This window comes from Diadema antillarum, unplaced genomic scaffold (assembly GCF_040938485.1).
Source record: "Diadema antillarum isolate AM-2024a unplaced genomic scaffold, OU_Dant_1.0 seq00000124_RagTag, whole genome shotgun sequence".
Taxonomy (NCBI): Eukaryota; Metazoa; Echinodermata; class Echinoidea; order Diadematoida; family Diadematidae; genus Diadema; species Diadema antillarum.
In genome coordinates, this window is record NW_027271204.1 from 1,958,374 (window position 1) to 1,985,446 (window position 27,073).

General features: G+C 37.8%; 1 protein-coding gene across 1 annotated transcript; it reads left to right on the forward strand.

The window, feature by feature from the left end:
* Positions 1 to 712: 712 nt before the first annotated feature.
* On the forward strand, positions 713 to 25,734 carry LOC139727286 (E3 ubiquitin-protein ligase mind-bomb-like). Its single transcript, XM_071638240.1, has 21 exons — positions 713 to 959; positions 4,089 to 4,260; positions 4,641 to 4,747; positions 5,116 to 5,310; positions 5,991 to 6,103; positions 7,962 to 8,069; positions 8,874 to 8,978; positions 9,516 to 9,726; positions 11,480 to 11,525; positions 13,536 to 13,665; positions 14,558 to 14,706; positions 15,454 to 15,610; positions 16,503 to 16,657; positions 18,105 to 18,231; positions 18,808 to 19,026; positions 20,015 to 20,190; positions 20,930 to 21,051; positions 21,734 to 21,920; positions 23,179 to 23,308; positions 24,668 to 24,784; positions 25,259 to 25,734. The coding sequence occupies exons 1-21, from the start codon at positions 713 to 715 to the stop codon at positions 25,709 to 25,711; spliced, it is 3,426 nt and encodes a 1,141-aa protein (XP_071494341.1). The 3' UTR covers positions 25,712 to 25,734.
* The last annotated feature ends 1,339 nt before the right edge of the window (positions 25,735 to 27,073 follow it).

Below are 27,073 nucleotides of genomic sequence, written 5' to 3' on the forward strand. Positions count from 1 at the left end.
GCAAAAAACAAACAAACATTATTTTTTACCATGCTTCACAACCTAAGATCATATAGTATGTAGCAATGGTCGGCAGTGTTTCTTGAAAAGAGGCAATGAACTCAGCGTCTGGACGGGAAGGGGTAACTTATTAAAGAGCATTGGACCATAATAAGAAAAGCTACGTTTTTTGTACTCGGTGTTAACCTGAGGAACAAACAGTGGACTGTTGGTAGCATACCGTGTTACATAATAAACGGGTCGCTGTGTGATCAGGCGATTCATATAAGGCGGTGCAAGCCTGTTCAAAATTTTAAAGACCATGAGACAATGCTGGTATTTTATCCTGCCTGCAATATTTTGCCAATGTAGTGTTGGTATATACAGTGATACAGATTCATGTTGCTTTATATAAAAAATCATACGAATATATTTATTTTGCATTATTTGTAATTTCTTAATGTGTGATTTGGAACATGAACCCCAGCTGGTGGAACAATAATCTATGTGGGGTAAAACTAGTGAGTAATACAAATTGATAATCGTTTTACGTGATGACGAAGATGATGGCAAGTATGATAATGATGATGGTTGTGGTGGTGTATCATTATTATTATTATGATGATGATGACGATGATGATTATTATTATTATTAGAATCACGCTTAGTCATAGGACAATCTTTTGTAGTCGTTGGCCTATCATTATTCTGCTTGTAAACTCTCTCACCAGTCATGTCGGCTCTGGTTGGAGCACGCGTTGTACGGGGGCCGAGCTGGAATTGGGGGGAGCAGGACGGCGGAGAAGGCCACCTTGGTACCATCACGGCCGTAGTCGTCCCCGTCACGGACCATACCGATGGTGATTCGCCCTTGTCTCCGACGGCAGTGAAAGTTACCTGGGATAGCGGGAAGAAGGGCAATTACCGCACAGGCTTCGGCGGGGAGTTCGACCTCAGGCTGTACAGCAGCGCACCGGCAGGTCAGGAAATCTCACTCCACGTTCAAGTTCACCTTACAGAACTACTCCAGACAAGTTTTAAGTTTTCTGGGTAAAAGAAGAAGAGGAAGACGAATAAATTTCACAAACATAGGATTGAAAGCTAAACAAAAATAGGATAAAAATTAGAGCAGAATGTATTAGATTGTGAAATTTTCTAATACTTTCACTAAACAATTCTTCAGCAGTCAAAATGAATATAAAATAATAATAATGATAACAACAGTAACAATAATAATAATAGTAATGGTGGTAGTAGTAGCAGTAGTATTAATAATAATAATAATAATGATTTAATAACAGCGACGATAATAATATTAATGCTGGTAGTAGTAGAAGTAGCAGTAGTTTTAATAATAATAATAACGATATAATAATAATAATAGAGGTATTGGTCATGCCATTTATCAGTCAGTCTGAGTGCTCAAAGGGCATGAAAAATTTCTTTCTTTCACAGCATTAAAGGGGATGGCTAGTAACTGATCAGTGGGAATCATTGGGAATGCTGGGGGTGATTGTTCCAATCCTTGTACATTCATTTAAGAGTACAGAGCACTCCCGTTACAACGAACACGGTTATATGAAATTTCGTTATAAGGAAGTAAAACTTCTGGTCCCAAAATTATCGCCATTAAAGTCTATGGTACAAAATTCGCTTATAACGAACACGGTCATAGCGAAATTTTCGTTATAACGAAGTCTTTTCCGAGCGCAACTGACAAAGAAAAACAAAAGAAATGTGCTCCGTTATAACGAACTGAGGATCGCTTTCGAAAATACGTAGCGGAACAAGCATTTATAGCGTCTCTGCATGGGCGACCGCGTCACATCACTGTGTGTTCGCTTGGTGTGTCACGCACAGTTTCCGAGGGGAACTTGCGTTATTGTAATACAATAATCTGAAATTGAATAATTATTTGTTTTATTGTTCACATAGATTTCCAGTGTATGACGAGTATTCAACAAACAGAATGATATATGCGTGGCTTCCTTGTTTTCGTTATATATTGTATTTGTTCGGTTATAACGAAATTTCGTTATAACGAAAGAAAATTGCCGGTCTCGAGCATTTCGTTATAACGGGAGTGCACTGTACATTATATATCTATTGTTGTGTGAAAGTCATTTGCTTCAGAATGGTCTCATATTCAAGTAATGTGCAGTTTAATGTTTCCAGGTTAGCATGCCTGTACAGTGACGGGGCTATCGTTAACGGGCCGTTAGAGAGAAAGAAATAGAGGAAATAATTCGAATGAATTCGAGATTAAGAATTTTAATGACACCCTTCGCATCAAAACGTGCGAGTATAGGAAACTATATAACCATACGGCAATGCTGACCTTGTATGTCATGGAAGAGGGGTTAGTGCTCATTATTGACCTACAGAATAATTTTTATGGTATTTTTTCTTTTATGTAAAGAACGATGGGAGAGATTGTGCGATGCTGACGTCGTGCGTGAGACACTTCTAGTATGCATTGTGATTTTGACTTATATAGGCAAAAAATCGAATGGTTTAAGATCGCAAAGTCTTCGCGATCTTTTGTCGTCCAGTCACATTGGCAAAAGATCGAGAATTTTGGTGGGGTGGCATAGAGGGAAATAACCCTATAGTTGCAGTGGGAAGTTTTGCGAGAAGTTTCGCGGAAGTTTTGCGGGAAGTTTGCTTCGAGAACTTTTAAAGGTGCGGTCAGACTGGCAAAAGATCGAGAAGTTTAAGATCGCGATCTTTAAGATCTCGAAGTTTTGCCAGTGTGACCGCAAACTTCCCGCGAAACTTCTGTTTGCGGGCGGTGTCTCCGAAGCGCGAGGCCATTGTCATGTACAGATGTGCATTGTTACGTCACAATCACTAGCCATCGGACGGCGCACTCTTTCTTGCGCGCGTACCAATGGCCCAAACTTCGGAATCTTAAACTTCTCCATCTTTTGCCAGTCTCGTATGCATAACAAATTCTGATTATTAAAGAGTCGTTCTGTTTGTTTAGATTCAACTTCAATATAGAATGGGGGAATCCCTTGGAATCCATCAGTAATTTTGTAGATTCCACAGTGGTTTCTATGCGTTTGGTTTCGTTTCATTCCGTTTTCAAAGTTATTCGTATTAATCATCATGCACCCGACTACTAGCATACTGTCGATTAATGGTAACATTTTTAGAGACGTGATGAATTCTAATGTGCCCTTCCGTGAGATTGGTAACTTACTCTACCTTACAATGGAAAAGGTCTGGATTTGGCTTTTCACTCAGGAGTCAATGTGCCACAGAACTTGTGTATGATTCATGTTTATTTGAATTTAAACCTTGACATATTTCTATCAAGGGAGGAGTATGTAAGTATCAAGATAACGATGAATATCATTAATGTTGGTAATTATCATCATCACATGGTATTAATTTTATCTTTGGAATTCATAAGCATTGTCATGGTTTCCATTTGTTATCATCATGTTAAAGGATGATACAGGCTCGGTTGAAATGGTGCTTCAAGTTTCCAACGTTTGTTTGTTTGTTTGTTTGTTGGGGTTTTTTTGACGATGATTTTTTAGATAATGAAACTCTTTTAAGAAATATGAAAGAGCATATAATTCTAAACGGAATTCAAAGTATATTTGATGAAAATTGGTTTTGAAATGGCTGAGATATCCAAATTAAAGAGATGCTAATAACAGGTGCGACCAGACCTTTTATTCATATAAGATCGCTTTGTTGTACTTTATTTTTTTGATATCTCAGCCATTTCAGGACCGATTTTCATCAACTAAATTTTGAGTTCCTGTAAGACTTGTACGCACTTCAGATTACATAAAGTGGTTTCTAAGTATCTTACAAAAAAGTTTAAAACTGAATCCTCACCTCAACAAATATTATACCATCCCTTTAAGGCATTGCTATGGTCTGTTTTTCTCGTACTTTATCCATTCATTATTCAGGCCTGATTTTATAGTTGGCTTGTTTAACTGATTAAGTCATAAATGGCATAATATGTAATATTAAATGGCATAATATGTAATATATATGTATTTAAAAGGGGATATGAGCTGATGCGGGGGTGTACATTTAAAGTTGTACTGTAAGCAGACCTTTAATTTCTTTTAAATTGATATCAGGTGTAATCCATAGAGGAGTGAGGTGCGTTGGCTGTGACGCTTCAGACATAGCTGGTAGCTACTGGATATGCACAATGTGCCCGAGGTGCAAACTATGCACAGACTGCTACATGCAAGATACACATGCAGCCACTCACGAGTTCTGCAGGAAGGACGAGCCGTATGATACTGGGTAAGAAACTGGTTTCAGAGAAGTACAGTGATGATGATAATGATAATAATAATAGCAATAATGATAATGATGATCATAATAATGATAGTAATGATATCAATAGTAATGAATATAGTGCTACACAATGAAATTATGAAAATCTGATATCAAATGCAATAAGCATGACGATACGATGTAAAAGTAAAAGAATGAATTTAAGGTGTTTGATATTGATGATAACCGTGACGTTAATGATGATAATGCTATGATAGCAAGTGATGCGAGAAATGTCCAAATAGTCATACACATACACTTGTAAGATACGTAAATTACTTTAAAACATATTAATGCGCGACAGTGATCAATCTTGTCAGTTTCATCTTGCAACTCGTGTATCACAGGGTGCTTGTTGGCCCAAGAGAAGACGCAAGGACAGTAAAAGCTCGTGGTTTACTTCCTGGGGCAAAGGTCAAGAGGGGGCCAGACTGGAACTACGAAGACGAGGATGGTAAATTACATAAAGTTCGAAGTGTTTGCATCACGTACAAATACGATTCATACTTGAAATGTGTGTATAGATGAAACAACATCCTACCGAAGAGCCTGCGCACACTATTGTCTTGAGGGATATAATAATTATTCCCCCTTCGCTAGCGCACACGTGTATGTGAGTTGATTCAGTGTGCACTTTGTGTGTACGTGTGTGATTGTGTGTGTGTGTGTGTGTGTGTGTATGTGTGTGTTTATATCCTCTTTTTTTCTGTTTCCGACTCATGTCTCATGTACTAGTATCAAGATTATTATGTAAATGAGATATCGGGGGCCTGACAAAAACTCTGAGATAAAGAGAGGTTGATTCGTGCTTCTTCATTCAAGGCGGAAAGAAACAATGGGGAAACGTGAAGGACGTCTGCGATTGGTCGGATTCATCGCGCGCGAGCGGTGTCCTCGTCCAATGGAGCAACGGCCTGACTAAGAAATACCGCGCGGGGCACGATGGGAAGGTAGACGTCAAGGCAACGGAAGGAGCTGATGGTGAATGTTTTTACATACATCACCTCGCGAGTGTCGGTGAGTATACTCAACCTTCCCTTCGTTTAAGTTTTGCCTGGTATTTGAAATTCGTGTTTGTTATCACTACTTATATCGATTGCAAATAAAAAAAGAGAAGACAATGGACACATTTCACAAGTGCATAATGATTTTGTGAAAATAATGACCTTGCATTTCTTGAAGGAGAATAAATCTCTTCAACTTAAAGGTCACAAGAAAAGCCAGTTGTAGTCTAAATTGATGATCCGTCGGCTTTCAATACGTTATTAAAGTGGTCATTTCCCTTCTGTTTTGAAAGTAATGAAATTCTGTGACGCTTTAATATATATGTATTTAGTGTGTGTGTAATGTGTGGCTATGTATGTGTAATTTTATGTATGCATATCATCAATTAAGATTTTTTTAAAACAATTTCTGTCTGTATTTATATCGTACTATCCATGACATTTTTTTTTTTCGTTCATTACTCTCTCGCTTAATCTCTCTGTTTGTTTCAGAATGGTTACCTTTTGGCAAAAGATTTTATGAAAAGAAACTGAATGAAAACTAACTTGAAACCAGTAAAGTTCATACTGACCTCTTTGAAATTGATTTTAAATGGGTAAAATACCATATCTAAAATTGTTCGTTTACAGGCGGGCGAAATTTATCTTCTCTTGTATGTGGAGTTTGAGTTCATTTTTTTTTTCTCTCTCCAGGTGAGCGACAGTCACCTATGAAAGGAGACAAGTTGATGATTGTCATGGATACGGAATGTTTGAATTTATATCAGAAATGTCTTGGACAAAATTGCCCAGACGGCCTATCAGAGGTAAGGTGCATTTTCATTTTTTTTTCGCTTCCGCTAAGTACATTTCCTCTCTATATAGGAGAACTTGTAAGAATATATGAAGGGTTTGTTTGCAAAAACCGATAAGTCCATTTTTGAAGATTTTGAAGTACGATCTCTGTCATAAAGTACAAAATAATACCTTTTAAATGATATATTGGTCACTACATAAAAAGGTATATTTTTGAAGTTATGGTCAAAAGAAGCAAAAATTTTCTTATTATTCTCTTTATTTTTCTTGACCTTTAATCGCAAATATCTCCATTTGGCAAATATGGACTTATCGGTTTTTGCAAAGAAACTCTTCATATGTACAAATACCTCAAGAAGCTCATTCCGAGGGATATAGTACGCTCGTACACCCATAACAACACACATACGCATAACCTTTTCATACAATATTTATATATCTTTTTTTTTTTTGGTATCACTAGTTTTGTTGTTTTCTCCTCCCCTTTTAATGCCAACAGTGAAGTTTTAGTTGCGAAGTGATTTTGGGCACTTTCCAGTCAAAATCACTGATGTCTTGTCTTCCTTTTAACTTGCAATTTATTCTGTTTGTAAGGGGTCTAAGCACTGGTTCATTACTGGGCTACCCCACCATGTACAGTGAATATTTCTTCCTCATCATGTTTATTTCTTGTCGATACGTGTGGAAGTCAATGAATTAGTGAATCAGTATCTTATTTCTTATAAGTCATTATAATGAGTGAAGGCATTAAGAGAAGGTCGCAGGTTATGATGACTTATTGTGTTCTGTCTTTACCCAGATAATGTTTATTCTGTTGGTACGCCATGGTGACTGAACTTGAATTGTATACACTGTACCATGCTAAATGCAGACGCGCACAATCATTCATAACTATAAATGTATAATTATACATATATATATATATATATATATAATATATATATATATATCAGGGCTCGACACTAACGGTGGCCCAGTGGCCCGGGGCCACCAAAAATGAAAGTCGGGCCACCAAATAAAAAAAAAAAGGGCCCTCGGGCCACCATATTTTTTTGAAAAGTATGTCAGTAAATTCATAACTTTTTTTGCGCCGGAAATTAGCAGTTAAATTTGTTCAAAGGATGGATGAAAAGGACTGAATGAGTGCCTGAGAGTGAGTGTTGCGGGTTTGTTGAGGTTTATTTATGAGTAGATATGTCTAACTTCCAATTCTTACTATGATAAAACTTAATTTTTGACTCATTGAAAAAAAGGAGGACTTTTAATGTTTTTTATTGTTTTTTTTCGGGCCACCAAATTTTTCTCTCGGGCCCCCAAAAATTTGAAATCAAGGACTTTATTGGCCCCATCGGGCCACCAAACCAAAAAGTTAGTGTGGAGCCCTGTATATACATATATAGTGGATATAATATACATTTACAAACACGAATTTGCTTGTAAAAGGTCTCTTCCTTACTTATGCACACTCTTCGACTTTTAAAAGAAAAGAAAAATAAAGATACAAAACGTGAAAAACACAATAAAGGGTATCATGTATAATCTACTAAAGTCAAGGCAAATATCTAAAGTTTCATATGTAAAATCCAATATGTAAACATTATATAAGTTATAACTATAATCCTTATTGTATCAACTGTATAGGCCCTATTTGAATTATATAAGCTATGTAAAGTCCAGACGAAATTAATTGTATAATTTATAAAGTTTTGCATATGTATGATACGTAATACACCGTCATAGAATTCCATTATCATATTCGCCAGTTTCATAATATATATATATATATATATATATATATGTATATATAGATTGGAGAAGGGTTTTTAAGGATGCTATCTCCTGTTTCTTCCTCTTCTCCTCAATACTAAGAAACTTGGAGTCGCGGGGTTTATGGAAAACTGGAATGACCGAGGTTGGATCGGAGTACGTTATGACGACGGAGTCAGGCTGGAGGTTCCCTCCTTCCTCCTAAAGAAAGTATGTTTATGCTTGGGTCTGGGGCAATTACCCCCTTTCGCAATCACCCCAGACCCTTCCTCTGACTGTAACCCTAATTCTAAACCTGAACCTGATCCCTAACCCAAACTCTAACCTAACCTTAAACCTAACCCTAACCCTAATTTTTACTCTAACCTTATCACTATACTAGTAACCAGGCAGTATTTAGCTTGGGGGAGGGGTGGGAGTTGTGTGTGTGTGTGTGGGGGGGGGGGGGGGGGGGGTAATTGCCGTGATATGTTTTCATGTGGTGGAAATTCGCCTGATATTGCTTTTGTCTCACTGTCATTATACGTATAATCTTTAACTGAGAGAAGGGGATAATTACAGTCTTCTTCCACTGTGTTAAAAGAGAGCGAGTGTGTCAGCACTTTGATTGCCACATCTGGAAACAAAGAAATATAATATATAAACGCATTTTTGAAATGTCATGAATATTGCAGTGGTATAAATGTTCTTACAATCGCTGTAGAGCGCGGCGTGACACTTCTTTCAAAATATGTGATTGTTGTTTCATTCCATCAGTGGCGAATTGTATCAAGAAAACATGGACGACTGGAAATGCAGTATTTTTGCAATCGTAGTCAGGATTGCCAAGCTCAATGGTACTGAGCACACCAGTATTCTTGGGAGACATATATGTTTTGTGAAACAGGAGATGTTAGTATGGTGCTCAGAAATATAACTTGTTTCACAGATAGTGATGAAAAATCGTACTATAAATCTCCAGGAGACGCTAAATGCATGACAGAGTATAACTTTCTCCTTGCCATATACTTGCAGTGCGTCGAATTTCATACCGGCGTTCGGGTTAGAATCAGCAGCAACATCGACTTGATTCAGAGGCTACAACCTGGCCATGGCGGCTGGACAGACACAACGAAGTTGGTGAGACACAAATTATGATCCTTCTTTTCTTCAATTGAAATCATATTCGAATAGATACTGTAACAGCGAAAAGGGCAACACACAAAAAATTGCGTTTCCATTAAAAAAAAAAGTTCTTGGCGCGCATTGTCCGCAGTCCAACATTTTCAAAGACGAGCAAATCCTCGGATGTCCCTCGTGCCGTATCGATGCAATGTCGCGCCTCAATATTTTGTCGGGTTGATCTTTGCAGCTTTGTTTTAGGAAAGCATTACGTTAGCCCAACAAACGTTACGGTTTTTACTTTCTTCCCATGAACCGAAAAAGTCATTATCGCTTAGCATTCGTGTTCGATAAGGTGGTTCAGTTGTTGGCTTCAGTTGTTGATCTTAGTAATTGCGTCCCCGGTATTCCAAGGCGTCACATCGATTTTGGTGAAGTCCACTTTCATGAGTAATCATCTATCAATATTACCATCATGTTTTATAACCGATTAAGTGTGTATAATGAGACTCCAATCTAAATTTCTTTTGTCGTCTTTCCCTCTGTTTTCCACAGACCGTCGGACAGTATGGCAGGGTAGTGAAGGTATGTGACGATGGTGACGTAATGGTCGAGGTCAAAGGTGATGAACTGATCTATCACCCCGCGTTGATCACTATCATGGAAGATGGAGAGGTTGAGGACGCTGGTGATGAGGACGATGATGACATCGGCGTGACGGCCGCGGCAATCGATAAATCTATAATCAACAAGGGCGAGACAAAGGGTTGGTAAAGCACTCATTGATTATGGCAGTGCTTTTTTTGAAGTCAAATCTTATTTTTAAGACAAACAACATCCTCGAGAAGACACAAATTCATCATCCTGTATGTTGCAACGATAGCATTGACACAAATCACGTTCTCATCCAAAATGCATCCTTAATTAACGAATTAGTCAGAGTTCATGGATCGTTTTCGTTACGGATCTTGTGAAGAACGGTTTAATTTATTTGTTTATTTCGGACACCATGCGTCTCAATAATATCGATCTATAGTTTACTTGCATCAGTCGTTGTTGTTACGCTCGACAATCCTCAGTCAAGAGTCCTGGTTGTCAGCATGACATTTCTTAGAATATCCGTGAATAAAGTGGTCTATGCAACTGGATAATACCACCCATGACAGGTAGAAACTCTATAAACTTAAATGCTGCAAACATGATTATGAAAGTCATTAAGCTGCAGTTCATTTGATTTTTACTCTTGTGATCGGTATAGATTATACCTTAACACTTTACCTTTTTAGCAATTTGTAAAGCAAGGCTCCGGTTCTTAATCAAGATAAAGTGCATATGAAAACTGTTAGGAAACATTCTGTATTGCACGATACTTTTAGAAGAAGCCAATCATAAGTGAAATATATCAAGAGACGTAAGATTAAGATATGTTAACTCCCTATTGTCTACAACTTTGCAGACAGTAAAGCTTATCATTTTATCATATTTCATGCATTTGCTATGTTCTAGAACTTGTTATAAAGTATTTCAAGCCATTTGTAGTTGCCTTTATACCACTACTTTGAAAGGACTTTTCAATGAGGACAAAAATAGATAACATAATTATTATATACCGAAGTATGACAAATCATTTTATTTCGAAGAGAAAAGCGAATGATACTTGCCAGCCTCTGAGGCGGAACAAATCATAGTCAAATCGGGTAATGTCCGTTATTCCAAAGGTTCTTCATCCGAAAATGAAGTAAGGTTCTTTATTCTAACACACACAAAGTCCCTATAGTTTCGCCAGTCTGAAAGGGAAAAGGGGTTCGTTAACCCAAACATCTGTGGCGTTCTTCCTAAGGTTCATTTTTTTTTCGAAGGTTCGTAATTCCGAAAATGAAATAAAGTTCGTAATTCCAAAGGTTTGTTAATCCGAAAAATTCTAGTTCCTTAATCCGAAAATGTAAAGACAGTGCATACTTACGAACCTTCATATTTACGAACCATTTTTGTTTTTGGATTGACGAAAATTCTGAATAACGACCCTTATTTCATTTCGGATTAATGAATCTTCGGAATAACGAACTGAAATGGCAACACACAGAGACATGACCAACACTGACGCAGTTGGTAGAAGCAGCGGTCTGCAATCTGGTGATCTCGGGTTCGAATTCCGGTGGAATCCTATTTTCTTTGCTCACTTTCATTTACATATTTCTGGACAGTTTTTATTTGCTTGCATTTATTGTATTATTCCAAAAGCTACATAATTTCCATGATCCCTCGCGTTACCCCCAAGTTGATTTATATCCTTCGGGTTTATGTCGGGTTTATGTGTAAAGTATCTGACTACACAAGCGTTCGGAAATAAGGTGTCTCTGAATGGGACGAATACTATATTTGGGCTTCCCATAGCTCCGTCGGTAAAACTCCGGTCAAGCAGTTTGGAGAACTCGGGTTGGAATCATGATGGTATCCCATTTTCTTTGCTCATTTTTCATTAACAAAATAATGTATTCAGATAATTGATTCTTTTGCAGACACTGACGAGGACGAGCAAATGCTTCGAAACATCCTCGTCGAAAGGTTTGTTTGTTTGTTTCATTTTATTTAATCGCGGGACAAAATGCCCTCGATCAGCCAGACAAGTTTTTTTTTTCTTTTTTCAGAGAAGCCGTGAATACAGTGTTACAACAACAGCATAAAATAGCACAGCAGTTAACAAATCAATCAAAGCAAATTAACTATAAAAACAAGCATAACACAATGAAATACATTACAACATATATATAGTAGAAACTAGATACCAAGAGAAAAAAAAAACCCAGAAAAGGAATATAGACATAATCACCAAACACGCTACAAAAGAGGGTGACACAAATAGGTTTCACGTAAATTCAGACAAATTAGTTCAAACATAATTATGAAATCCAACTAACACACGTACTCTAATATTCTTTCAAAAGCTTTCAAATTACTTACTGGTCTTATATTTTCGGGGAGGTTATTGAATATCTTAACACTGGAATAAATACATCCAAATTTCAGGTGAGTGCTCACAAATTGCTATAGGGAGTGATTACCGGCAGTTTTCTTTCGTTATATCGGAATGTCCTTATAGCTAGATGGCAATTTTGGGACGATATAACGATAGTAAGTGCGTATATTTAAAAATACTGTATATATATATATATATATATATATATATATACAGTATATACATATATATATATAGTATATATATATGTATATATATATATACGTATAATATTTGATGTATGATTATGTTATATAATATATATGTTTATATTATGTATATATTCTGTATATGTATAATCATATATATATATATATATATATATATATATATAAGTTAATGATAGAGTTTCCAGGGGCAAATTAACGCAAGGTACGCTTTTCCTACTTTGTCGCAAGCGCGGACTTTATCAGAGTTGTCCAAATTTTTCAATTTTGCTGTAATCTTTATTTTTCGTTTGTAAATTCATTATTTGTTTTTAGTTTCTATGCACATATAAACGCATAAAATATTAAGCATAATTCAATCGCAAGAGGGTTTATCTAACTCCCGCCACCGTATTTCGCTCCTTGCCACCAGTAAATCTTTAAACACGATAAGCCAAAACGAAGTTGCAGAAAACACACATAGTTGTCTAGTTTTGATTACAGTTACGAGTCAGTATCGTTGAATACATCGTCTTATGGATCCTTTTCAAAGAAAATATATCAATAATTAAATCGTGACATCTCCACTTAACACATTTATCAGAAAGTTTTGAAACAGACAAATATAGCTTCGATTTTCAAACATCGAACTAAAAACACCCAATGACAGTACAATGGCATAATAGTCTTTCGTTTCGTAACCATAACACAGTGTCATAAAGACTTGATCCCAGAACAACAACAGCAAAAAAAAAAACAAAAAACAACAACAACAAAAAACTAACTATCTAATAATTAACTAACAAACATAAATCTCGATCTTAGTGACATCTCTGTACACGTAATTTAATAAAATAAATATTTTGTGTTTGCTTTGTCATGTTTGTAGCTTTAGAGCTTTTTTCTTGAACTTTAATCGCAAATATCTCCATTTGGCAAATATGGACTTATCGGTTTTTGCAAACAAACTCTTTATATTATGTGATGTCACATAACGATATAGGAAAATAAAGGAAAATAAAAGAAAATGCCAAGAAACATTTTTTTTTCTTTTTAGTTAAGAGCATACTCCCTTTACTTTTTACGTACATAATATTGCATGTAATATTACTGAAAATACATGGCATAATCTTAATTCTTTCGCTATATAATTTCACTACTGTGACAACTTTATTTTCTGTAGTTTTCTCATTCAGTGATGACAGCTGCTGTACTCGACAAAACTCCCAAAACCTTTGAACGGACTGTCCGATTTTTCGCAAGCTTTACACTGATGTGTCTTACCACTATGTATTTATACTGAGTCCATCCAACATATTTAGGACAAATTTTGCCATGAAATATATATACATGTATATATATAATAACTATACAATATATAGTATGTATATATATATTCGCGGTTTGTTGCAGGTTGACGGACAAGATAAAGCAAGTGGGACTAAAGGATGGATCGAAGGCGGAGGACAAAGCTTTCGTACGGAGCGCTGCTGAAGGCAAGGTAGACAAGGTCAGAGAGCTGCTACGCCAGCGCCCAGAACTCGTAAGTCGGAGTTCCTTCCAGTACAGGTGCTAATTCTTATCCGGCAAAGTTGTGATTGCTTTACAGAGAACATTCTTAGAAATCTTACTTGCCAATACCAGCAATCGTAATGTTACTACCACAAAACGTTCCATTTAATGTTGCCCTTCAACGTATCGCCTTTGCAATGTGTTCTCGAGCCAAATGCCGGGCGGCTGGTGAATAATTGCGAATACGAGTACGAATAAAATGTCACACAATAATTATAACCTCCTTATGTCAGATTAACAAGATAACAAGTAGCCGAGACACCACATAAGAGTGACAGGTATTATCAAGTTCTCGTATAGAAGCTGAATACTCCTATATATTGGGGAGTAGATTGTTTATCCAACGTATAGCTGTGACATTATTTTACAAATAGTGTATACTACATTGTATTTGGGAAATGTCTTCGCAAAAAAATACTTCATTTTCAGTTGATATACCATGGAGTGTCATACGTGCCAACATTCTGAAATGGTCGAAAATATGGGTGCACGTCACGAGACCGACACCCACGAGTCATACAGCCCACTAGTCATACAGCTCACGAGTCATACAGCCCATATCAAATGAGTTATACAGCTCACGAGTCATAGTATACAACCCATAAGTTCGACACTAAGCTAACGAGGCCCACGAGACCGACACATTAACCCCCGTGTTGTATCTGTCGAACTCGTGGGCTGTTTTCCCCTAGTGACAAACTCACGGGCTTTATTTGCCTAGTGCCGAACCCGTGGGCCGTATGACTCGTGGGTGTCGGTCTTGTGGGATGACCCCGAAAAGACACATCACACGAAGGTCTTTCAGGCAATCGCTGATAAAGGAATATTTTTTTTTAATCCAAAATATGATATGACTCATATAGGTGAAGGCCAAGCATAGCAGTCGGACGGCGTTGCATGTGGCAAGTCATGAGGGCTACCTACCGGTGGTGCAGCTCCTAGTCGAAGCAAACGCGCCCCTTGAGGAAAAGGACGACGATGGCGACACAGCCCTGGCATACGCCGTCATCGGGTGAGTCAACGTCCCCTTCGTTGCCGAAGCCCGCCGATGCGTGTTTCCAATATCCACTCACGTCCCCATGTAATAATTTTTAGCTAAGAGAGTGAACATCTGAGATATGTGAACGACTTTGTTTCGATGGATTGATAGGCCAATGAACATTTCTGTTCCAGGGCCTTTGGACGGTGTACATAGACACAATGTCATGGGTTTTTCTGTGTCAAGCGGTATTCAAAGCACACAAAAGGATGAACGGGATATCCTTGTTTTACAAGTATGCCCTGAACTGTCTTGGACACGATATTCTTAATTGTCTCTCTTGACATAGCTAGGGGTATGAGAGGGTGCTGGGGGTGCTAGGGTTATTAAAAATGGCAGGAACATCTGTGAGAGTAGTGTTGACATTTGGGAGGCTGCTGTGGGTTACAGCAATATGATTGTGACTGTGTTGTGATTGTGATTGTGTTGTGATTGTGGTTGTGATTATGATTGTGAAAATAATTATGATTATGATTATTAACTTTTACTCTTGACATGCAGCTTAAAGATGATGCAATGGGATGAACAGAGGTGAATTCATTTTGAATAACTTGTTCTCCTTTTCGTAGAAGATTTTAAATGCTTTGCATTCACCTTCATGATATGAATACGTTCATTTTCTCTCATCAATATGACATTTCTGCGAGGGAATGAGAAATATTATGTTAATTTTATCAGGAGTTATTACAATGAAACTAATTTGTGCGACATTCTCTTCAGCAACAACCCGTCCATCGTGGAATATCTTATCAAGAGAGGCGCCTACGCTAATGCGACCAACAAACGCAGGCTGACTCCCCTTCACCTCAGTGCAGCCAAAGGTCACCAAGCATGCGCAATGAAGCTCCTGCGCCGAGGCGGAAGTGTGAATGTGCAGGTCAGGGATAATTTGTGTTAAGCAATTTGTAAAATCTTTGAAAACTCTTTTGTGACATTGTCTGATGCGAAGACGGAAGTTATGTAAAGCACACAGAGATTCCTTTTGCACTATATAGGGTGCCTAAAGGCAGGCAAATCATTATTATTATTATCAAGAGCTCTTTATATAAAGCTTCAAAAGGCCCAAAAGCATCATTCTCGAGTGTTCTGTTCTGTTCTGATGTTGTGGTATAAGGACACTTTATGACATCTTTATAATCCGCACATCTCAAAGTTTGATGTGGCTCTTTGAGAAAACACATACTAGTATATGAGAAATATGTTCATATATATATATATATATATATATATATATATACATATATATATATATATATATTATATTTAAATATATCATCTGTGTGTGTATATTCAATTTCCCCACTCTTCCCACAGCTGGAGAGTTAAGACAGCAGACGACACTTGTAGATAGCAGTTACTTTTGTTGTGTTAAAGGTTAAGACAATAGAATAATTAGCACTTGGATATAACCATCCAGACAATCGAGTCTCTGTCATGATGTCTTGTTGCCATCCCCTAAAACCAACCAACCAACCAACCAAAACAAACAAACAAACAAACAAACAAACAAACAAACAAACAAACAAACGAACCAGAGCTAAACACTCTTGGGCTTTCCACTGTACGGTTACAAATTGTTAACTCGCTACATGTCAATTCATTTTCTTATGTTTTGAAAATATTTCTTATTCATGTTCCGAATTAATACGTTCAATACTTTGTATTTTGTATATGATTTTGCTGTTTTAGAAATAAAGTCAAACAAACAAACAAACAAACAAACAAACAAACAAACAAATATGTCAAACAAATATTTGTCATGCTCACAGGATAATGTTGGTAATTTACCGGTCCACCTTGCCATCAAGCGTAACTCGGATTCCCTCCTCGAACCGCTCATCAACAACCCACAGGCCGACTTGCGTCTACGGAACGCCAAAGGTTTCACGCCACTCCACTACGCAGTGCGCAATAAACTTCCAGAGTCAGTGCGCCTTTCGTCATTGCTTCAGTCACTGCTATACCGTCCTATTATTTTCTGCTTGTTCTTTTCTTTCCTTACTTTACTTTCTCTAAGTTTACCTAATCCTCTGCTTTGCCTTATCTTTCTTCTCCTCTTTTTCCTATATACTCTTTAATCTTCTTTGATCGTCTCTGTCATGTTAATTTTGACAATCTTGTACTCTTCTTGTCTTGATCGGTAATTTTGCCATTGTATGTCTCATAGATTTCAGAAGGCGTTGGGCTACGATTCCCTTTACCATTATATTTACCATAGAATTATTCTATGATTTATGATTTCCTACTACATTGTATTAAAGCACGCTCGTTCGTGGACGATTATCCATTCAACACTCAGCGCAGTTGTCATAACTAAGTAATGTAACACAATCACATGTCATGTATTCAATCAAGTATTTCAAGGATAGTATTCTTTTAGCTCACCTGAGCCGAAGGCTCAAGTGAGTTATTGCGATCGTTCTTCGTCCGGCGTCCGTCGTGCGTCGTGCGTAAACTTTTGACATTTTCATCTTCTTCTTGCCCCCCCCCCCCCCCCCCCCCCCCCGATCCAGGGGAGGGGTCCTAATGGGGCCTATTGTACTTTTTAATCTTCTTCTTGAGAACCCCATGACCGATTTTCACCAAACTTGGCAGATAGCATCCCTCGGGGGTTAGAATCTCAATTTGCCATAAAATGGGCACCGTGCCCCACCCAGGGGGGCCCCATTGGGCCCAAACCACCCCCCCCCCCCATTAAGGAATCTTTAAAAACTTCTTCCCTATACCAGTGCCCTGTAGCATAAAAGTTAATATTGTGGTAACTTTGCCATCCAATGGAAACTACCATGGCAACAATACTCAACAGCCAATCACAATCAAGAATTCCATGGAAGTTACCATTGGCTGGCAAAGTTACCGCAATTGTAACTTTTATGCAACAGTGCCCAGAAGTGATAGAGTTAAGATAATACTATGAGTTAGTACATTGATGACTGTAGTTTCAAGTTTGTTGATAGCAGATCCAGGGGGGGGGGGCTAAATTGTACATTTTCATCTTCTTCTTGAAAACCTGATGATGGATTTTCACCAAGGTAGCATCCCTAGAGGGTTAGGATCTCAATTTATCAAAATGGGCACGATGCCCCATCCACGGGGCCCCAGGGGGCCCGCAGTCCCCCCCCCCCAATTAAGGAATCTTAAAAAATTTGGGCCCTTATTGTACATTTTCATCTTCTACTTGAGAATGCCTTGTCAAATTTTGGTAGAGCTGTGAATATTTAGATTAGTGACTACGTGAAACGTGAACTTGCGATCTTTACTCAGGTGAGCGCAAGACCCCCGGGTCTCTTGTTCTGTTAGTAAATGAGTAGTGATAATTTTGACTTCAAAATACAATATTAATGGACGATCTTGGACACGAATGATCACAGGGCTGTGAAGCTAATTCTGGCTCGAGATCCGAAGCTGTGTGAGATTCAGAAGGACGACGGATATACTCCTCTTCACTTGGCCGTGGTCAACAACCATATCGACATTGCCCGACAGCTCCTTGAACACGTGAGTGCTTTTAGTGACATAATAGGTGGACCAATATTTTTGAGGATCGGATGAATCTTATGATTTGGCAAACGTGTTAGTGAATCCGAAAGATGTATGTGGTGGTATGCAATGTGCCAACTTCATTCAGTTCAAGTCAGATAACATTATAATTTCCAATCAACACAGGAGTGAAACAAAGTTCAAAGCATATATTACACAAATCATGTTGTTTTATCAATTTGCAAGAAATGTAAGCAATGCAATGTGGATCGTAACGTATGTACTGAAATATAGTTGCTATGTACACTCGAGTAGTAGCCAACGTATCAATTAAGTGTACATACTTATATGCAGAACTAAAATAATGCCCAACTTTCTTTCTTATTTTGCAAGTTAATGATAGTAAAACATAATAATTGTGTACATGTAATTATCCACATACTATAATTGGTGATGTACATAAAATTATTATATGGTGATATACATGTCTTCAATATAGCAATGCTTATAGACATCGAGAGATACCTCATGAATGAGTTAATGAATTTCTACATAAAACGAGCAAACCAGCAACCCATTATGTTCTTCCACCAGGCCTCGGGTAGTGTCAACGTCGCAGAAAATGGCGGAAAAGCGACCCCGCTTCATTTCGCGACACATCTTGGTTACTCCGAGATCATCGAAATGCTGGTTGATCATGGCGCCGACGTCAACGCCAAGGACAAGGATGCCGACACCGCCTTGCACGTGGCCGTCAAGAGAAGGCGCAGCTCGAGAAGGGAGGCGGTCCGTTCAACATCGACTTTCGACAAGGTTTGCCGAAAACAACAAACTAAGCAAGCAAGCATAATCAATAAACAGAAAGTCAATTCGCCACATAATGTCTTTATTAACTAACAATATAACGTCTTTTTGTCTCTTGCATTCAAAGGGTAACTTGTCAGTCCAGTAGGATCAACCTTGACTTGATTGAAAACCACCGTGAATAACAAAATAATGATAATAATAATAATAATGATAATAATTTGTACAATTTAACTTTTTTTTTTTTTGGGGGGGGGGATGAAATAGAGACTTATGCACAAAGGGGTCTTTATGTGCTATCATGTTATGAGGACTTAATTTCTCAGAATTTACATGAATTCGTCTGTTTTTTTTTTCATTGAAGTCGAAATTCATTTTCTTCATTGCAGTCCAAAGTGTGTGTATTTGCATGTATTCTATGCGTGTGCTTATCTATTTATGCGCGTGTTTTGCACGTATGTAATGGCAGGGGCGGGATGGGGATGGGGTGTTGGGGGGGGGGGGGGTAAGCGGCCCATGCACAGGAATAGCTAGTATTTTGGTGACAAATAGAAAGTAGATGAATTCTATAATCGTATTTCTGCAAGCTATATCTTGTCATGGGTTCGTATTTTTGAAGTCCCAAAGAGATTGAATAGCAAATGTTCTAATCAACTTTGGATTTGATTTTAATCAATGATCAATGAGAGACGACAAAAATTCATATCAACACAGTCCAGTTTCATAAGTAACGTAGGCCTGATCATAGTCATGCACGTTTCCTCACGCAGTCAGAAACATATTCTGACACACCCGTTACAGTCAGTAACATTGTATTCCTTCAGTGATAACATCCATGCCTATATGACAACGTGAAAAATTATGAATGTATTTACCGATAATTGTTTTTCAGACAAGCATTGCGAAATGTCCAGACAAATAGTACTTTTCTGTAGGAACGACCATCGTGTCTATTAACGACAAATGATGTGATGAATAATTTGTTTTCTCTTCTTAGCTACGCGAAGAGTTGAGGGATACGACGTTGAAAACTTCCGGCGATACCCTTCTGGCATACCTCATACGTCACGGAAGTGACGTCACAATTAAGAACAAACACGGGTTGCGACCACTGGACTTACTTCGGGACCAAGACCTGAGGAAGTTTTTAATGACGCTCTCCGGAGTCGCGATGTGAGTAACTTACCAATATCCTCCCTCACAAAGTCATTTACATGTTGCTTATTTATTATAACTTATTGCGTGTGAACAAGCAGCAATGATTATGACGTAGTCTCTGCCGATTAGTCGTAATCTTTATGGATTCTGAATTCTGAATTGAAATTTAAGATGACAATGCAACCAATTAATTCGTATTTGGAGGGTTTACGAGCATTTAAAACAAAACAGTTCAAACCATTGAAAATATAAAAGTGCTTGACCCACAAGGCACACACAGACTAAATCAATAGATATTTCATTTCATAGGCCTATAACATTTTTTTTTTTCTCAACGTTATACCAACTCGCTACACGTCGATTACATGAACCTCCGTGCTCGTGACTTTACAGCGCACTCCATTACAACCAGCACGATTATAACGAAATTCTCGATAGAACAATATAAGTATTCAGGTCCCAAATTTATCATCTATTTGTATTATCTTTACTCACTATAGTGTTCTGCTCTATATAGAGAAATTACGATATAACGAAAGAAAACCGCCGGTTGCAAAGACTTCGTTGTAACGGAAGTGCACTATATTAGACGATGTGTGTGTATACAGTGTGCGGGTTCACCTGACATAGTGTTCGTTATAACAAACTTTCACAAAGATCATTTGCGACCAGCAATATCAAATATTTCGTTTTATTATTATTCTTTTTTTACTTTGAAAACAACGATGATAACATCGTAACGACACTTATGCAGTGAAGAGGACGCCCAGCTGGATAAGCCAGATAAGCGAACGAAAGCAGAAGAGCAGCGACAGAAACCGGCTGTGAAACGAGCTGCAACCCCGCAGCGGGCAGCAGCGCCCACCAAGAGACCAGGTACCCATTTCTCCTTATACTAATTTTTGGTACAACATGCAGTATGTGCTTCGCATGTCTCTGGCAGGTAACATGCCCTGGCCATGAAATTATGTAGTGATTACCGTGTAGGCCCTACTACTGTATTGCCAAAGTTGTTGATTTTTTTCCTCCTGATGATTTACTGATTGAAATCGCTACCGTCGAAAAATGGGCCAGATTTGTTTGTTTGTTTGTGTGTTTATTTGTTTTTCAAAATGACACTGACGCATGAGTTTGTCTTCTCACAACACCTACGAGTTCTGTGTTTCTTCCCTTTCTTACTTTTTCACATTTTCAAGACTATGTGGAAAGTATATTCGCTTTACATGTAAATACTATGTACATGCACTTCACAATTTCAGCAGGAATTAGGTACATGAAAATAACGGGAACCAAGCCTCCCCCTAGGTGTTAGGATCTTGTGTACACGCTCGTATTTTGTTGTCTAATGGTACGTGAGTGACGTAATGTCAGTTAACGAGGCTTTTCGAGGCCTTAGAAGTTTGAAGAAATTTAAAAGAAAAAAGAAAAATCTCAAGAAACTATAGGGCGATATAAAGATAACTTTTTAGGCGTTATGTGTCAAACAGCCGACGTCTTCACTTTTCTAAAGAAGTTTCAGTTCACCATGTCGCATCATAAATACAATCATCTTTAGCAGCTCAGGGGGCCTTCGGAGGCATTCACTACATCGAGCGTTCCGAACTTCATCTCGGGGACACAGTGGGGCGAGGCGGCTTCGGTGAAGTGAAGAAAGCAGTGTGGCGCGGCACTACGGTGGCCGTCAAAATTCTCCCCACCGCCGGAAGCCAGGACAGCGAGGTCAAGAAAGAAATCTCCATACACAAGTACGTCATCTACGTCGGGAGGGTTCATTATTCAGCCTGTAATAACAAACACGAAACATTATCAGAGTATTGATTTATGCCAGATCAACTTTCACAGTAAAAATAACAATTGTTAGTTAAATGTAGGAGGGAAGGATGGTGTTGCAAGAATTAGGTAAACGATCAGAAAGGTCCGGAATGTATATAAAGTGTGTCGAGTTTTTGTAAAACAGTGCTATCCAATTTTCATTATGCAAGTTAGATCATGTGGCAAGAAACTTTCCATTACGTCATATCTGCGAATCCTATCCATGATATTTGTCAATATACCGGTAATTGATAACTAGTCTTAATCGTCTAAACTGCAGAATAACTTCATGCTATTATTGTATACCATTCCGTTACTCGAATTCAAGTTTCTTTCTTCTATTCTCCAACCATATTATCTCTTCTTCTTCATCTCTCTGTCTTTTATTTCCTGTTCTATTTTCTGCATGACAGCGACGTAGTGTTTGGATATGTCTGGGTGTCTGTTTAGGGCTAGTTAGGTTTTTATTCTTAATTTGTGTAATTCATTTTTGTAAATTGAATTTCGTGTACAAAAGTAGAAGATCAATGATATGTCATGTATATTTTATTTCACTATGTTTGGGGGAATGTACCGTACAAGCATTGCTTCTTCAGCATTCCTCCCCATCTCCTGCATTTTCTAAACTTTAAAATGTTTTGTGCTTTTTTTCCACCCTATCATTTGTTTATCCATAAATATCATTTTTCATATTTTGTAATTGTTGACACATATAATTATGTACTTATGTTTCATGTGAGAAAAAAAAAATTATTTACAAGTTCTGTTGGAGATGAAAAAATAAATGAATGAATGAAAGTACAAAATATGCGATGATGATTTTATGAGCAATTCAAGAATACAACAGCCGTGTCGTAAAATTGCTAAAGACCAATGTGGGATTCGAGAAAGCGATCAGAATTGTAGTCGACTTTGCCTCATTATTTTTGATAGTTGTGATTAATTTCAATCTGTCCGCTTACGAATGCCACATTGTTACATCATGATTTCAGAATACATTGTATTACATTTGGCTGCCATTTTTATGTGTATATTCTATTTCTATTGATTTCAATCAAAGTTTTCATAATTGCATGAAGTAAAAAAAAAAGGAGAGGCATTCTGTGTACAAAACTGGCAAGTTTAATGATACAGCAACAATTCTGAAAAAGTGTTGTGCTTTCCCTATTACATGTATTGTATTTTTCGTAGGCAAGTGCGACATCCGAACATCGTGCCCCTAATGGCCGTCGCGCACGAGGTCGGTCAAGCGCTCGTTGTCATGGAGTTCATTAACGGACACGACCTCTACCATGTGCTTTTCGAGAAAAAGTGTCGTGAGGTGAGATGGGGCAACCCATTTGACACTTTCGGAACACACATACACACAATAATACACTCATACGATTCTCTCAAAAGACGCAAGTGCACAGCATTTTGGGTCATACGTTCAAACTGAGATCTGTACGTCAAATCACGCGTGTTGTCGAAATCACTTGTATATTTCGTGTCATTATCTGTTCGTGTGAATAGGCCGGTTTACCAACACACTTCCCATGCAATATTTTTAAAATGAATTCAATTCAGTTTTAATTCAATTTATTTCCATACATTCTTTTGTTACACACAGATTATTCTCCAGAAACAGAAGCTTGCCCGGTTGCTGGCTTACTCTGTAGCAAAACCAAAGCATGCAAGCAATATTCTAATATAGATAAACTCATCTTGTGGAACGACTGAATAGGCTTAACAACTGAATAATTCAGGTTTATTGAAATTTCACCCTGAGAACTTAGTAGCAAGTACATTGTAATTCACTTCATCTGTTTTTACTCGATGATACTTGTATCGATGGAGGTAAAAAGGTGAAAGGGTCTTACATTAGTTTTACACATTTTCTTGTGAAAAAAAAAAAACTTCAGCCTGGTATCATAATGGAGAATTCTTTCTTGAGCTCCTGGTGATAAGTTAGGGAGAATATGGTGGCAAAGACCAAAAGTCACATGCTTTGACAGTTAGTGTCCATTGTACACTTTGTTTATTTGGTTTGGTTTTATTCTGTATTTCTTTGTTATTGTCCAAGTTCAGTGACGAATCTTTACAAATTGGTACAAATTATGCCAAAAAGGTAAATTATGCAGATCAGTATAGGAATTACCAATTGTGTATCAACAGCTACTCCTGATAACATACTAATAAAAAAAAAATAACAACACTACAACTGTTAATAAACAAGGGGGAAATTAATACTGCATAGACAAAATCATAATAGGTAGAGCTAAACGTGGATATGGCCGTGTCGTATACATTAACATTACTAAATCATCAGAACTACACATAGATATTAGTTTAACAGTTTACCTACGTCTGTATTTGGGCTGTGTGCTAAAAGTATATTTAGAACTTGCTGTATTATTCAGTTCAGTTCAGTTCAGTTCGATTTTATTTCTGCATTTTTTTTTCAAGGAAATAAAATATTGAAAAAAAGAATTACAACACGTGTATCTGACAAGGAAAAAAATACATTTATAGTGTCATAGTCACAGTCTTTAAGGTATAAACATAACAATAAGATCAAAGGAATCGAGGATACACTTGTTTCAGAATAAAGAGGAAGAAAAAAAAAACATGCAGGAGTCTGCCGTCTTTATGGACTATACATGTGAGAATGTAATATATACATTATTATGTCCTTACGCAGAGAATACCACTGACGTGGGAGCTGAAGATGGCAATTAGCCTGGATTTGCTCACGGCATTGACCTATCTCCATGCATCCAAAATTCTCCACCTTGACATCAAACCATCTAACGTTATGGTAAGACAATCTATTCGGAAAGTACATTGTAAGTAAACCCTTTCGAACCATTTAATTCCAAACATAATTGATATAGCACACAAACTTTAAACAGCTCGCCATTTGGTAATAAGCGGGTGATGCGGGGGAAAGAGTCGCTCACACCAACACGATACAAGATACAGTTGGCCGTTAAAACAAAGATTGTAGTATTTTCTCTACCATTGTCTACAAATTAAAGTATTCAAGGCTAATTCGACGTTTTAAATTTTACATATAGGTAACTCTATTGCACAGGTCCATCTGATTATATCATAGTATTGTTGTCTAGATATGAGAAAGCTAAGGACAATTATTGTAGTCTGATGTCAGACATGATTAATTGCTGGGTTTCGTTCATTTTACTGGGCATATTATTTCATATAGCCTCATGAAAGGAAAGTAAGGGAGATGGATTATTTGATATTGCATTGCATTTCTTCACCATTATTTTAGGTGGCGTACGGCTCCAGTCGTGCCTACCTCTGTGACTTAGGTCTGGCGCACATCAAGACGCGGAGCGCAATGTCTCTTTCGACATCCGTCCGAGGTCCCCGTGGGACTATGCTCTACATGGCCCCGGAAATCGCCGAGCACCATGGGGCGGGTTGGGCCTGTGCGGCGAACGACATCTGGTCCATCGCCTGCACTTTTCTCGAGCTTTTCGTCGAGAAGCGACTTTGGGATGGAATGGACCTCCTTGCAGTCATGCAAAAGATGCTGAAGCCGGCAGCGAAGCCGCCCATCCTGCCGAAAGCATCGCCCCAGATCCGGAAACTATTGGAGCCATGCTTTGAAAGGGACCCGCAGACGAGGCCCAGCGCGGAGACGCTGCTCGAACAGTTCCGGCTGCTGCAGCAGAACCCGGCTGAACACGGCAGTCGCTTTGTTTGCCATCCCCATCTCTGAATACTACTGCTGACAAGACTCTATGACATAGGATTGTAATTCCTCACCGCTCAACGAATCTATTCTAGACCAGAGTGCTGCTACTATGGGAAGGTGGGTCAAGCAAGAATGAAACCGCAAGCCACATTTGGGTTGCAGCTACTCAACTTGTTTGAATATGCTCTCACTGCTCATTGATTAGTTTCGTTTAAGCCACTTTAAAATGTTATGTAATCTCAGACTCGATGCGTTATCAAAAGGCTATTTCTAATGACTCTTTTTGTGTGTTAACAAACAAAGAAAAGAAATGCAATCAATGCAAAGGAATTCGAAAATAGGACTACGATAAGCGGTGTTTCCTGTCGTTTTTCCCCTTTAAATATTGGATTGTGTTGTTTGTTTTTGTTTTTGTTTTTCTTTCTCCTCGAAACATTCTGAGACATGTAGGTTATGACTTATAACTTATGAGACTTTAGGAAACGAATTTAATTTCCTTCTTGCTGTCCAAAACGTATTTCAAAGTCCTGTCTAATGTCAAATTGTGTTGCTATTATCATTCCAGTTTAAGCATAAGCATACTCACAAGCGGTCGTAGGTAGGCAGGGGGGGGGGGGGATACAGTATTGGTATCGCGTCACGTAGTGTCCCAATGACCTGAACACAAAATTTCACAAAGTTTCCAGTTCTGAAATAAAATCCACATGAATATCTATATGGGTCAATTGTATAAACTAGATAGTGACTTGTTTAATTAAAAAGTGTACAAGAAGTTGTATCCTTCTGGTCAAACTATTGGTTGTGTTGTTGAAAACGATGATGACTTGCAAATTAATCGTGTAGAAGTCGTATTCTTTGCATATTATATATATATATATATATATATATATATATATGTATAATTATATATAATCTATATTTGTGTCGCATGAAGCAATGGTGAATTGCAGGAGAAATCCAAGAAGTTATATCCTTTGCATCGATTTACTCTTGAATTGTTAAAAGCGATGATTTTGTAGGAAAACAATAAATCATTTTTGTGTGTGGTGTATGAAGCGATTCCTGAAAAAGGATATAAGGTTACACCTTGATCATCAACCATAATACGATTACAGTACGTAATTTTTACAATTTTGTTATAAAGTAATGAAAGAGTAATTGGATGCTGACCTCGTCGTGCCTTCTTAAATCGCACAATGGATGTGATTGCGACGTAAATCCATGTTTCATGAAAACGTTCTAACGAAAATTTTCGTATTAATGTCCAGTTTTGCTGAAAATTACGCCGGTCTGTTGGTGTGCGTTTACGCTATGTTATATTCAAGTAGTTTCAAGACGTATTCCATTCGTGCACTCTAATTCTGTAAGTTTTTCTTAGAGGAGAAA